This window comes from Peromyscus leucopus, chromosome 3 (assembly GCF_004664715.2).
Source record: "Peromyscus leucopus breed LL Stock chromosome 3, UCI_PerLeu_2.1, whole genome shotgun sequence".
Lineage (NCBI taxonomy): Eukaryota > Metazoa > Chordata > Mammalia > Rodentia > Cricetidae > Peromyscus > Peromyscus leucopus.
Genome location: NC_051065.1, coordinates 87,645,176 through 87,660,326, shown reverse-complemented (window position 1 = coordinate 87,660,326; position 15,151 = coordinate 87,645,176). Strand labels below are relative to the sequence as shown.

Below are 15,151 nucleotides of genomic sequence, written 5' to 3'. Positions count from 1 at the left end.
TTTTCTAGACAGAGAAGAGCCAAAGCCATCAAGAAACTGAACCAAGTCTGGCCCAGGCCGTTCCAAGGCCTTCTAAGGTGGGGACAGAATAACAGAAAACCAACTGACTGCTTAACATTTGATCATTTCAGGGGCTTTTGTTTGTTTGGTTGGTTGGTTGGTTTTTGGGGGGGTTGGGTTCTGTTTTTTTTGTTTGTTTGTTTTTGTTTTTGTTTTGTAATGATTAAAGAATGCAAGATATAAGGCAGAGGAACCATCATTACCATGAACTGAAGTTAGCCCACTGGGGGAATCTGGAAGTCACCTCTCATTTCTTTGGTTTCTTGAAAGGTAAAATAAATGGCTTAGGATTAGTTTGATGACGTGTAACTTTAGCATGGTGACTTTCTTTTGATGGTGTGTGTGTGTGTGTGTGTGTGTGTGTGTGTGTGTTGTGTGTTCCTCTGCATGCATGCATGTGTGCAGGTACACATAGGAGCCAGAGGTCGACACTGGGTGTGTTCCTCCACCAATTTCCACCTTACCTTTTGAGACAGGGTCTCTCACTGAACGTGGAGTTTTCAGATTTGTCTAGACTGGCTGGTCAGTAAGTCCCAAGGATTCTCCTGTCCCCACTTCTGCAGCGCTGGCCTTTCAGGCACGAGTCCACACTCAGTTTTCTATGTGGGGGCTGGAACTGAACTCAGGTCCTCAGGCTTGTGTGGCAAGCTCTTCCTGACCAAGCCATCTCCCCACACATTCTCTTTTTGACTTGTAGTCTGTTGGATGGATTTTTATTTAACAAATTAATGAGCTGATGAGGAAATAGACTCATTTATTCAAGGCCACAGTGAGTGTGCACGTGCATTCATGATTGTGTTCATCACTGTGATTACACATGAAGATATGTGTGATTGCATACACACTTTAGCATGCCTCACTATTTAATGTTCTGCATATTGATACCTGATCAATATTCACGACTCAGCATTCTGTTCGATAAGTTGAAAGCAGGCCATTGGTTTATACTCAAGCAAATCATGCTGAAGTTCTAAACCAAGTTAACCTAGGAGAGCAAAGAGCCCAATTCCCAAACCAGGCAGCTGCGGTTGTCACGAAAAGAAGCCTCCTGCATGGCAGCCTTCTGGTTTGGGCTTTCCTCAGCCCCTTTCTGCTGTTTATCTGTGTTTCAGTCTTTCATCTGAGCCTTCTCACTCCTGCCTGGAGGACACCCCAAAAGGGCACCTGCAGTCAGCAGTTTGGCAACTTCATATCATTTGTGAGGAGCAGTGGGCTCTGCCTCAGAAGACCTCACTTAAGAGTCATGACCTGTTCTCCCAGACACCCAGGCTTTGTACGGGGGGTGGGTGTGGGGGGTGTTATGATCGGCAGTCTTGCCATCATGCTGGGGTGTCCACAGGGACACAATGTGGAAGTGTTTCTTCATGCCAGGTGGAGTTGGCGCACATCTTTAATCCCAGGACTCGGGATTTAAAAGTATTCAGTTTTTTCTCATGTTCCCCTTTTTCATTTTACTTACACACAGAAATATGCAAAACCCTTGGATATTTTCAGTTCTTAACCAGAATCATTTGGGAATTGTCAAGTTTTTCTTTAAGGAATTTAGAAAGGATAGCGGATGGTGGTGGCACACACCTTTAGTTCCAGCGCTCAGGAGGGCAGAGGCCGGAGAATCTCTGAGTTCAAGGCCAGCCTGGTCTACAGAGTGAGTTACAGGGCAACCAAGGACACAGAGAAACTCTGTCTTGAAAAACCAAAAAGGAAAAAGAAAAAAAGGAAGGAAGGAAGGAAGGAAGGAAGAAAGGAAGAAAGGAGGAAAAGAAATCTTTTTTTCACACATGAACTGAAGGATTGAGTCTGGAACTTTGGGTGTGAGCTGGACTCTACGGAGGATGCATGTTCTATGTTATGATGGACTGCGCTGATTGTCTTATTGTGGAAGCAGAGAGGGACACTGGCATTTAGTAGGTGGGTCCAGGGGTGACAGATATTACCTGTTCCTTCCAATAGATGTCCAGAATCAAGTTCCAACTTATATATAAAGTCTCCCTCCATGTTTCTTCCTTCTTCCCTCATTTCCATATTTATGTTTATCTCATTCACTGCCATATCTTAGTGGCTAGACCTATGACTAGAATTCAATAGCTTAAAATTTGTGTGTGTAAGGATCTCCCTGGGAAAGGGGAAACAGAATAGATTTCTTTGGTGGACTGGGAGTGGGTGGGTGGGAACAGGAGAGATCAGTTGTGTGTGTGTGTGTGTGTGTGTGTGTGTGTGTGTGTGTGTGTGTGTGTGTGTTGGGGGCAGAGAGAAAATACTGGGAGAAACACCTGGAATTGGGGGCATTTCGGGGGCGAGGCAGAAATCTAGTGCAAAGGAAACTCCATGGAATGGGGAACGCAGAGTCTGAACCGATCATCTTTTTTTTTTTTTTAAGATTTATTTATTTATTATGTATACAGTGTTCTGCCTGCATGTATGCCTGCAGGCCAGAGGAGGGCACTAGATTTCATTACAGATGGTGGTTGTGAGCCACCATGTGGTTGCTGGGAATTGAACTCAGGACCTCTGGAAGAGCAGTCAGTGTTCTTAACCTCTGAGCCATCTCTCCAGCCCCTGATCATCTTTTGTAACCAAGCAAGGCCTCAAGTGGCAGGATTAGGACACCAACCCAGCCACAAAACCTTCAACTTGGGACCAGAGTCTAGCAGAATCCTCTTCAGAGGCCAGAGAGACTTCATCCAGCAACTGATGGGAGCAGATGCAAAGTCCCCTAGCCAAATATTAGGCAGAGCTCGGGGAATCCTGTGGAGAAGGGGGAGGAAGGACCGGAGGAATAAGATGGATCAGAGACACCAGAACATGGTTCACAGAATCAATTGACCAAGACTCATGGGGGCTTGCAGGCATCAGGGAGCCCCGAGGGGTCTGACCTAGGTCCTCTGCGCATGCGTCATGGCTGAGTAGCTTGGTGTCCTTATGCGACTCTCACAGAGCGGCTGTCTCTGACGCTTGCCTGTCTGGGGGACTCACACTGTGCTGCCGCCTCTTACAGCCTTGAGGAGATGGTATGTGCCTGTTCCATTGTAGCTTGTCATGACATGTTTGGTTGACGTCCCCGGGAACCTGCTCTTTTCTGAGAGGAGGCCGAGGAAGGGTGGACCTGGGGGAGAAGGGAGGTTGGGGGGGAGGGGAAACTGCAGCCAGGATGCACTATATGAGAGAAGACTAAAACGATTCACTTCACATTAAAAATGGATGTGTTGCGGGTAGTAGCCCAAATCGCAACTGTATGGCTCAAGAGATTTTCAGCAAATAACCACAGGGCCACTACTCAGATAAAAAACAAAAAACAAAAACGTGTTTATACAACTTGTGGGAGGGCATGTGTGTGCCACAGGAGTGTGTGGAGGTCAGAGGACCATCTCAGGTGTCCATCTTCTCCTCGAGACAGGGTCTCAAGTTAGCTGCTGCATACGCCAGCCTAGCTAGGCCTTCTTAAAATTCTGTCTCTGCCTCCTGTCTCATAGGAGTTCTGGGGTCACAGGCACAGCTACTGCACTGACTTTATACGGGATCTGGGGACTCGAACTCAGGGCCTCACTCTTGCACAGTGAGCGTTTCGCCTGCTAAGTCACCTTGCCAGCACTTACTGTCTACATTAACAGGTGCAATCCTTACTCTTCTGTTCGGTTTATGATTTCTTAACTGGTAGAAATGGTTTGTGTAGTAAGACTTTATCAGTGAGGGCCAAGTCAAAGCCACAGCGGTAATTTAAGCAGAGAAAATTAAATACAAAAAAAAAAAGTAACTAATAAAAAATGGGTAATTACCCAATGAGTACAAGAGGACTCTAGGGCAAGGGTTGACAGGCCTTCTGTAAAGGGCCACGTCGTATTTTGGGCTTTGTGGGCAAGAGTCGTGGCCAAGGATATCACAGACTACAACACAAACATCCACAACATTTTATTGATAAAATCCAAGATAAAATGAATTCACGTTTCTAAAAACTGTATTATGCTTCTCTATTGTGTTGAGGGTACAGGGAGTGGCTGCATGTCACACGTGGAGGCCAGAGAACAACTCGGGGGACTTGGTTCTCCATCCATTCACCAATGCGGGACCCAGGGATTGACCTCAGGTCCTCAGGCTTGGCGCCAAATGCTTTCAGCCACTGAGCCATCCGCCAGGCCCACAAGTACATGCTTTGACATACATTTCGATGATGACGACATCTCCACTTTGTATCACTGAGATTCAAATACAAGAACCATTAGCAGCTCAAGAGCGACAAGCAGGTGGCTGGCTGTGACCTGCAGGTGCCGGTTGGCCGGCCTGGGGCTCCAGGGGTCGGGCTGAGGGGGTACAATGGGTGGGGGAGGCTGGGGGTCCTCTCCACAACCGCTGAGATTTAGACTCTGCAGCTAGAACTGAGCCAGTCCACCAACAAAGACATTTGCCCAGGCGTGCAGGCTACAGGTAGGGCCCGCCCCAACACCTCCCCATTTTTGTTACCAAGCAAAAGGCAAGCCAGGGAAAGGGGAGGAAAGCCCCCCCCCCCCCCCCACCCCCGCCGCCTCTACTCTACAATGACCTTCTAGTGCCATCTACTGGAAGAGAATAAAAAGCCAAGTAGTGAAACCAGACTAGCGGGGACGTCCTGTTTTACCAGGTGATCATTTGATAACTCCAGTGGGGAACCTAACAGAGTGATAAAGGTGCTTTTCCCACTCTGCTACTTGCTTTTACAAATATCTCCTGGAAAAGGCTCATATGAAACGACATTCTGAATAAAAATAAAATAAATAAAAACAGCACATTGCAGGAGCTGGCTGTCTCCTTTTACAGTGTGGGTCCCAGGATCAAAGTCAGGGAAGCCAGGCTTAGTGGCAAGCCCCTTTACCCTGAGGCCTCTCACTCGGCCCATGAAGGTTAGTCGACTCCTCACTGTCCTCTACCCATCCAATTCTTGTGTCCTGAGTCCATCCTACCAGATACTCTGTGTCTTTCTGTGTGTGTGTGTTTAATGCTTACTGTCAAGATTCTAATTTTTGTAGATTTTAGAGCAAAATTTTCTGCTTTACTCAAAGTAAAAATGTTTTGGCAAATACATCTATTACCTTTTCTTGTTTAATAGCATCTGGCGAATGTATCTTGAACAAAAAAAACAGTTCTCTCTTGGCTGGGCCTGGCTGTGACTGCCTTCAGTCCCAGATATTCTCGCCATGACTGTTTCACACAGCACATGCAGATCTCTGCTCACTATAATCCTTGGTGCACGCTAGGTAACCCTGCAGCCAATTTGACTCCGGGCGCTTCCCTTGGTGGCCCGTCAGAAGAAGGCTTGTGATTGGGGATGAGATGTAGCTCAGTGAGAGAGCTCTTGCCTAGCGTGCTCAAGACTGAGGGGTGGGGGTGGGGGGTGGAGGGGTGTGTGTGTGTGTGTGTGTGTGTGTGTGTGTGTGTGTGTGTGTGCATATTCGACTTGACTGGTGTAGATCACAACCCTCTTGTCTTCTTTTGCTCTTTATCGCTAGTAGGGGGCTGAGTGGTGACGAGAAGAGGGAGTGGATGGCAGGAGCAGCTTCTGAATGGTGGCAATGGCAAAGGTGGCCGCAGGTATTGCCCCCGTGGTTTCCAGGGTAGCAACAATGGTAAGAAAACAGCTGAATTTTCCAGAGTGTCCAGGGGCAGAAACAATAGAGGTGCTGGAGACAGCAACGAGCCACAGAAGGGAAAGTGAGCCCTGGTCAGGGGGAGGTCAGTCCTCTGAATGCTCCACACCAGCAGAGCAAATGGACCATGGCAGAAGCCTGACATCTAGTTGCTTTGAGGTATTTGATCCACCCTTACCAACAGAACCAAGTTGTTGACTTTTGGGACCCCAAATGCCCAAACATCAGTCGCAACTGCCCAAGATAGCTTCATCCCACAAATCCCTCTCCTCTGGTTCCTTCTTCTCTCTGTGGGACTGGCGTCTGCTTCTGGTGGGGTCTCTCCCATCGTGGCGGGTCCTCTTTCTGGGCTCGGACTTGTCAGTTCCCGCTGGCTCCGCTGAGGCCTTCCTTCTGCTGAGACCTCCGTCTTCTCTGTGGGAAGCCCTCTCTCTGTGGTGTTTCCTCTTGAGCGTCCCTTGCTCCACACCGGTGGCTCCTCCCCACTCCTGGTGTCCGTCTTGACTGACTGGCTGGTTTTTCTGATGATGTTTTAGAGATTGCAGTCTTCGTGTGCAGTGAGGTACCAGGTCTTCCACTGTCGGCCTTTCGTAGGAAGTAGAGGATCTGGGGTGTTTTCTGGATGAGAGAGGTGGCCCCAGCATTGGAGCTCCCGGGCTGACGAAGTAGTCTCTTTCTTGGTGAAAAGATTCCTCTGCCGTATTTCTGACAAAGGTCCTTGGATGTAATCCAAGGCTCCTGCTTGTAGTCCTGGCTCTCTGCTTTCTAATGAAATCTTCAAGCTCATGTTGAAAAGAGTCATTGGTCTGAGGCTTTTCCATTGTACTGACCATGAACGGACTTCTCTAGAGAAAAATGGGAGAAGACCTTCTGTTAATGCATCATATTGCTGAAGATATTTTCTCTGTCCTAAGAGAGTGTTACGCTACATAGTATACAGTAAGTAGTGAGTAGTCACTCATGTTGGACATGAGTGCTTCTGACGTACTGGGGATGGGAAAGTATAATGGGGGAGGGAAATGATTGCTCATTTGTCTTGTTTTAAAAAATTTGATTTTGTGTATGTTGAGTATGGGTTTGTACACAGTGCCCACAAGGCCAATGGTGTCAGATGCTCCTGGGGCTGACAGGTGGTTGTGAGCTACCTTATGTACGTGTTGGGAACCAAACTCTCAAGTAGTACATCCTCTTAACTGCTGAGCCATTTCTTCAGCCTGAATTTTTTCTTTTTTGACATGGTGACTTGGTCCTACTAAGTAGCCTTAGCTGGCCTAGAACTCACTCTGTAGAACAAGCTGGCTTCAAACTTGTGTTTCTATGTCTCTGCCTCTAGAGAGCTGGGATTATAAGCACCTATCGAAGCTGGTGGGAAATGAGTCTTAAATCACTGCAAATGTTCGGATCTATATGTATAAATAAATGTAATACATAGCGAGTATTGTAATGTAATACATAGTGTGTGTGTGTGTGTGTGTGTGTGTGTGTGTGTGTGAGACCACTTAACTGTACATTCATTTGTGTGAACTGCATAGTTATGTGCAGGCTAGAGGCTAAGCTCAGTATTACAGTATTATTATTATTTATTTTATTTTATTTTTTCCGAGACAGGGTTTCTCTGTGTAGTTTTGCACCTTTCCTGGAGCTTGCTCCGTAAACCAGGCTGGCCTCGAACTCACAGAGATCCTCCTGCCTCTGCCTCCCAAGTGCTGGGATTAAAGGTGTGCGCCACTACCCCCGGCTGCTCAGTATTATTCTTCAGAAGCCTGGTTTTTTGAGACGGTCTCTCGTCGGGACCCAGGGCTTGCCCAGTATGGTAGGATGACTGGCCAGTGACACCCTGGGATCTTCTGTCTCCTACTCAGCACTGGGGTTACACATTCGCCACAACTTCTCCCCAGGGTGCCAGAGATCAAACTTGGTCCTTCTCATGTTTGCCTTGCAAGTATTCTTTGGACTGAGCCAACACGGCGCTCAAGTGTAACATGTACTAATGGGTAGAAGAAGATTTATCAATGGTTGAGACAGGTTTAACAATCAGATAATTTGGGCTGAAGAGATGGCTCAGCAGTTGAAATCACTGGCTGCCTTTACAGAGGATTGTTGGGATCCCAGCACCCACATGGTAGCTCACACCATCTAGTTCCAGGGGATCCTGTGGCCCTTCCTGGCCTCTGTAGGCACTGCATGCAGACGGTACAGAGACAGGCACTCCAGCACACACATACACACAAAATAAAAATAATTCTTTAAGGTGGCGCATGCCTTTAATCCCAGCACTCGGGAGGCAGAGGCAGGCGGATCTCTGTGAGTTTAGAGACCAGCCTGGGCTACCAAGTGAGCTCCAGGAAAGGCACAAAGATACGCAGAGAAACCCTGTCTCAAACCCGCCCCCCAAATAAATAAATAAATAAAATAATTCTTTTAAAAAAAATCAGGTAATTTTAGACTTTTTCTCTACCATAAATACTATTCCATGTATAAGATTAAGACATTTAAAGAAGAAAACAAAAAGAGAAAACCATGTAATTAAACTAAGCTGAAATTAAGCTGGGCATGTTGTTACAGACAGTTAGTCCCAGCACTTGAGAGGCAGAGGCAAGTGAACTTCATGAATTTGAGGCCAACCTGGTCTACACAGCAAATTCCAGGCCAGCCAATGCTACACAATGAGATCCTGTTTTAAAACAAACAAACAAACAAACAAAAAAGTGCTAGGATGAGGACCAGCTACATTCAATGGGTCACTGGGGGCTGCTCTGAAAACCTGACTTCATCTGACTGTTTGGTTTTTCCTTCCATTTAGCTAAGGTAACTGTTAGTTCTAACAAAAAGCCTGCTGTCGTGACGGTACCTATCACCCAATCCAGTTCCTGCTATTCTACCCTCTGGGCTAATTGTTGCTCTATTATAAATATAATTATAAATGCAACTAAGTGTGAAGTCAGATTTGTCATGCTGGCTTGAGATTTAGTTTCTTTCTTAAATATATATATATATAGTCACATGCTACATACCATTTTAGTCAAGGACAGAATTCACATGCAATGGTGGCCCCTTAAGACTGTGAGCTGGCTCAGCAGGCCAAGGCACTTGCTGACCAGTCTGATGACATCAGTTCAATACCTGGGACCTACAAACTGTCCCCTGACCATCACATGCCCTGTGGCATCTGTGCAAGCACACACACAAGTGTCTTAGCTGGAGCACAAGCACTCTGGTCACATAACATTTCTCGATATCTCGTCCTCATTGATAAGCAATGCACAGCTATGCTAAGAACCGTTTTCTATTTCTATTTCATAATGGATGCATATAATTAAGGGAGCTGCCTGGCATGCTGAAACACTTTTGGAAAGTGGTTTTTATTTTCAACCAAATCTCTAAATTTAGGTTGTTTTGTGGTTTTTAGGTCTCACTAATGAAGCGTCAGCATTCTGGACACACAGTGTGCCATGGATATAGCCAGGCTCTGGGGCCACGGCCCCCATTCTTGGGAAGGCCCGACAGCCTAGTTCTAAAGCAGATAAAGCTGAAGTTCCCACCAGGGACTTAAGCCTTTCTCCCTTCCAACTGCTCTTCCCTGTCCTCCCTCCATTTTCAGTGAGAAAGGGTCTCATGTAGAACAGGCTGGCCTGGACCACTCTGACCTCAGACTCCAGCCTCTGCCTCTCAGTCCTGAAGGTATGTGCCACCACCCCGTCAGGTGGATGTGGTGCTGGAGGGCAAACCAGGGTGTGCCGCTCACTACCAACTGAGCTACATCCCCAGCCTTGGGTTTTATTTTTCCTGTGAAGAGATTTAAACTGAGTTCAGATTGTGTGGAGGTGAAATGATTTTCTGGTCTTCAATATGGAAAGATGAAGAGCAAACTTTTGGCAGAAAACTGTTTTGTCAGTAATGGAAAGGTGGTTAACACCCTGGTCTATAATAAGAAAAGTGCAGGGGAGAAAAGACAGTGTCCACCCACAGGGAGGAGGAGGCGCTCCAAGAGCCCGGGTGTGGCTGGGTCTCACCTCCTGATCCTGCTCTCAGCCTCTGGGAACAGGCCACACTCCTTTAAGATGTGACTCTTGTGTCACATACTCATGCGTCCACCTGCCTGACAGTCTTGTTTTCAGTACCTCAGCTCCTCACGTGGGAGGGCCCCGTGGGGTGAGTCAAGCAGGCATTGTATGGTGTGTTTCTGCATGGAGTTCCTCCGAGCCAGGGACGAGGCTTGGTCTTCCAGTTTTGTATGATGATAGGAACAATAAATAATCTTTGACCCCACCCCAAAATGCCAAACAAGGGCTGGGGGTGCAGCTCAGTAGGATGTAGGATGGCCATATTGAATCTCCAGAACTGCTGTAGCAATTTAGCAGAGTCACTGTATCTGGAGTAGACACTACAAGGAACTGAAGAAGCCTTGTGGAAAATGGTGATTGTTTTGCTGAAGGGACTTTGCGGCCATCCCATGACTTTGGTCACAAGCCACCTCAGGCATTGTGTACTGCAAATGACACATGATAAAGGACTAGAGTCATGGGGGCGTGGGAGGCTCTCCTTTAGTAAGACCTGTAAATCAGATTATGGACCTTGAGATGAGGAAATACTTTGTGTAACTCTCAGTAAATACGCCTTTGTATGGCTGTTTGGGGTTCAGCCCATCAGAAGAGGCTGGACCTTCCTGCTGCCACATGGGCCTTACGATGTCATCTTGGAGTCCCTTCTTTCTTCAACCGACCCAGGCTATACTGTGCACCTGGACATGGCACTCCCTCCCCAGGTGAAGCAATTCCGATAACAGGAAAGGCCCCGGGCTGCTTTATTGGGAAGAGGAGATAAGGGACAGCAGACACTGGATAGAGTGACTATGCCCACTTCTTTCTCTACGAATGACCTTCTTTAAAAACGGCTTAGACATTGGCAGAAAATAAAGACACCTCAGCTTCACCAAGTCTGGCCTGTCTACCTACTCAGCATCCAGTAGTTTACCTGCTGCCCTCCATTTTGTAAATCTGTAATTTAACCCCCCAATTTATTTTATTGCATTCATTTTTATTTTGTGTGGGTCTGTATATACGGGGGAGGCATACATACGCTACGGCACATGAGTGGTCAGAGGGACTGTGGGGAGTTGGTTCTTTCCCTCTACCGTGTAGGACCAAACTCAGGTCACCAGCCTCGGTCTAAGTAAAGTGAGATCCTTTGCTCTCTGAGCCACCTGCACACCCCTTTAAAGTTGGGCTTGGGCAGGGCAGTGGTGGCGCACACCTTTAATCCCAGCACTTGGGAGGCAGAGGCAGGTGGATCTCTGTGAGTTCAAGGCCAGCCTGGTCTACAGAGCGAGTTCAGAACAGGCTCCAAAGCTACACAGAGAAACCCTGTCTCAAGAAAAAAAAAAAAAGAAGAAGAAAGAAAAGAAAAAAGAAAATTGGGCTTGGACTGGATCACTTTACCTCCCCTGGGTTTAAGGGATTCCAGGCTCATGTAACCACACCCTTAGCGGTCCTTCTACTTTGACGCATCTAGAAGTCAATTTTCCAAGAAGAAAACAGAATAGATTTGAGAGTCATCCGATCATGTCATCACCAGCCCAAACCCCCATGTTTCTCTTTGGTTTAAGTGATACTTATTAAGTCATGGGGCCATCCACTTTTGAGTCTCTACTTATCCAGGGTATTTATCATTTTCACCCTATTTGTGACCCAGGCTTCTTACTGACCATGAAACATGAACTGGGATTGTCAGGAAGGAATTCCTATGCCAAGTGCTTGCCTAGTCAAGATGAGCTGGGCTGCCCTCCTTCTGCTTCCTAGGCTTGTACTATACCGGAGGGAATACCGCTATTTGTCAATAGAAAGACAAAATGTCAAGGAAGAAAGCCCAAGAAATACTTAGCTGAGGAAAAGCAAGGAGGGCTAAGAAGAAAACAGTGTTGAGACCAAATGTTTCCCTCTGCTCAGAGTTTTCCCCGAGGCGGGAAACCCAGGCTGTGCTCACCACAAGGGAATCTCATTAGTCAGGTGCTCCCTCTCCACCAACGCCCACCTGTCCTCAGGCAGTGAGAGCCTTCTGAGGCTCTTTGCTGCTTCCCTACCTTGAGGCAGCACCATCAAGGTTTGATCTATCCAAAGCTGGCTTTGAACTCACTGGTGACCTTTCCTGCCTCTCCCCCAAAGCACTGGGATCCTAGGCATGTACCACCACACCCAGTTTTACGCAGGGCTGGGGCTCCGTGCATGCCAGACAAACGCACTATCTATCAACTGTGTTACACCTCTAGCCCCAGCTCCATTTCCGGTCTCCAAAATCCCGGTCAAACTGCCATACCACTGGTGGGCTGGGGACACTCCCTCTTTTCTTGGGCTCCCCGCTCCAGCTCATTGGGTCTGTTTCCAAACCCACACTCACAATAATCTTTCTAGTTTCCTCTTATTTGCTCACAGGTTTCCCTCCTTCAGAGGGAAGCTCAGTTGTCCACTGGCTGCCCACAGCCCTGGGGTCCCTGCGTCCTCAAGACAATCTTCCTCTTGTTCTGGCCTTCCAAACACACTGCCTCTGGGCTCACACAGGGACACTGGTCTCTGAGCCTTTGTGCTCCGAGTCTCTAAGCAAGCACACCAAAGATTAATCATCACCCAGGGCTGGGCTGGAGTGCTACCTCAGCTCTGACGACCTCCACGACACCCCTCTGCTACCCCTGCGTTATCACTGCTTAAGCTTCCCCACGTGCAACAGGGATGTCACACGCCTGTAACCCAGCACCAGGGAGGCTGAAGCAGGATTCTGAGTTTAAGTCTAGCCTGGCTAGTGAGTCCTTGGCTATAGTCACACACAGCTGATTCCAGCTCTTCCTTTCTACCCGGCTCCCTGCTGCTGGCGGCATTTCTGTCACCTAGACCACACAGAGCGGCAAGAACTAACACTTTTTCAGGTCAGGTATGTTCTAACTTCCCACACATGCCCGCAGGGTCCTCATGCGCAGAGAGCTCTGCAGAGAGTCTCTGTTTACCCGTTTCCTCACGACATCAATTGTGCCTGCCGTCAACTAGGTGCTTGGCAAAGAAACCAGTGAAGACAGGTCCTGACCTCTCCCTTCCTCTCGAGGTCCACTAGGAACCCCAGATCCGAGGAGCCCACCCTTCCAGTTTCAGGGTCCCTTGCTGTACCTGGGCCATGGTTCTCGCTAGTGCTCCAAAATGCCGCCAAACATCAGCGTGAATGAGAAACGCGCGTTTGGGTCAGTTCTGCTCTGGAACCATCACCTTGATAGTTTACTGAGAAAAACGTCCACACACAGATGGATTCCTGGCCTTCGCAAGCTTAAGAGCCTTAAGGGTCATTAACGCCGAAGACCTGTGGGTACCACAAAGCACCAATGTCTACCTGGCTAGAATCTTCAGTAAGGGCCTCACAGGAGTGGCGAATTAGTGAGCTCCGGAAGAATCCCAGGTTCCCAGCTGCTCTGCTAATGCTCTTCTGGGCTGGATGCCTGGGAGCCGGAAGGAGGAGGCCACGCCCCTTCCTTTGTCTAGGTTCTGGTGCTTCGGCCTTCTCAACCTGTAGTTCTAGCTCACCGAGGAAATAAACTCAATCTTTTTTTTTTTTTTTAACATAAAAACAGGTTATAATTCAAAAGTCCAGGATTATTTGAAGCTGGAAAATATTTTCTCTGTAGAAAATAGTATAAATGATAACATTTCCCAATAAGCCCTTTTAAGCCAAAATGACAGCTGAATTATACATATAAATATTGATTAGGTTCTGGGATGCAGAAGAAACCTATCTTCATCTGTTCAAAGAGCTATGCTTTACTTAAGTTGTGTGAGATTCCTATTCATCTTCCTATTCATCTTCACTGATTACAGCAGACATTTCTCTATAGGCTAATCCATAATCTAAAAAGATTTTAGCCTCCCCTCCTAAAACTACAGCCAGCATAGTCTTTCATCAGCTTGATATGGTACAAATTCTTATCCTAATAGTGAAATGAATAAACCCAATCTTACGCCTGAAAGGGACTGAGGAACACCCTCAGTTCACTGCCTGAGAACAACAACAACACAAAAAAAAAAAAAAAAGAAAAGAAAAAGAAAAGAAAAAGAAAAAACAAAACAAAACAGAATGTAGCCAGATCAACACTAGTCAATCCTGTCTGGAGTTTATCTTGAAAAAGTAAATGAAATATCCAATTTTTAGCATACCCAACCCCCACGAAGTACCTCCCTCCCTCGTCTTTCTCTTTTTGGAGATAGTCTCATAGCCTTAGTGGGCTTCAAATTCTTTTTGCTGTTTTTTTGTTGTTTTGTTTGTTTGTTTGTTTTGAGACAGGGTTTCTCTGTGAAAGTGTCCTGGCTGTCCTGGAACTCACAGAGATCTGCCTGCCTCTGCTGCCACGCCCCCTCCCCAGTGCTGGTATTAAAGGTGTGTACCACCACCACCACCGCCCTGCTGACTTCAAATTCTTTACAGAGGATGACCCTGAACTCCCAAACCTTTCTAGCTCCACTTCTTGGGTGTTGGGATCACTGGCCTGAGCCAACAAGTGGATTTATGTGGTACTGGAGATTGAACCCAGAGCTTCTAGTATGCCAGCTAGGTAATCACTCTTAACAACTGAGCTACAATCCTTCATGTTGTACTTTTAAAAATATTGCCAAATTTGGCAACCAATCTTACAGGGTTAATCTTTTCCTATTCATCTTTTGAATTATAATTACTAACAATTATAAAATCTAGTGACTTTCATGGTGACATTGTCATTTTATGTATGTGTCATAGTCTGATTCAGTCCTGTCTGTGGATGCCAACCTGGGGTTGGCTGTGTTGAACACTCTGACCTCAGAACAAGGCTATGTCCAGGGAAGTCATCACTGTCTTCAGGCAGGATCGTTACCTAGTCAAAAGAGTTCATCTGTTACAACATGCAGATGCCAGTGGAGGATGGGTGGGTGGTCATGCTCAGCACTTCTGACACAGGGCAAGACTGTCACTGCCTCGGGGCCAGACTACTGCTAGCCACAGGAAATCCCAACTGCAACTCTTCCAGAACACCGTGACACTGAAACTTGGACTTCCAGCTCAGAGTTCCCTTCCCAGCCCAACCAAAGCAGCTCTCTTGTCCTCTTGTACCACAGTGTAGCTAATGAACTCTACTTCCAAGTTCCCCTGTCTTCCACAAATTCATTCTTAGTCTGGGTCTCTGGTTTCTGCATGGCAGTATCCCCCTTAAAACTCCTCATTTTTGCTCTCCACCCATCCCTTTCCTTACTTGCTGTAATAGTCCTTGGATTTTCAGGTTATCCTTGTTTTGTTTTCTTAAAAAAAAAAAAAGAAAAAAGGCCGGCAGTGGTGTCGCACGCCTTTAATCCCAGCACTCGGGAGGCAGAGGCAGGCGGATCAGTTTGAGGCCAGTTGAAAGACCCTAGCCTTTCAGGCTTACACCCTCAAGCCTCAGGAAAAGAGAAACTTCAAGCACCAGGAAATGAGAAACT

At 47.1% G+C, this 15,151-nt stretch overlaps 1 protein-coding gene across 2 annotated transcripts; it reads right to left on the bottom strand.

The window, feature by feature from the left end:
- Positions 1-4,581: 4,581 nt before the first annotated feature.
- Positions 4,582-13,149, bottom strand: LOC114685574 (zinc finger matrin-type protein 1-like). Of its 2 annotated transcripts, none has more exons than XM_037203806.1 (2): positions 12,827-13,149; positions 4,582-6,520 (listed from the first exon to the last, which is right to left on the bottom strand). In XM_037203806.1, the coding sequence occupies exons 1-2, from the start codon at positions 12,833-12,835 to the stop codon at positions 5,900-5,902; spliced, it is 630 nt and encodes a 209-aa protein (XP_037059701.1). In that variant the 5' UTR covers positions 12,836-13,149; the 3' UTR covers positions 4,582-5,899. The 2 variants fall into 2 exon arrangements, with proteins under 2 accessions (XP_037059701.1, XP_037059702.1); XM_037203807.1 differs by having other exon boundaries at positions 13,044-13,149.
- Positions 13,150-15,151: the final 2,002 nt, after the last annotated feature.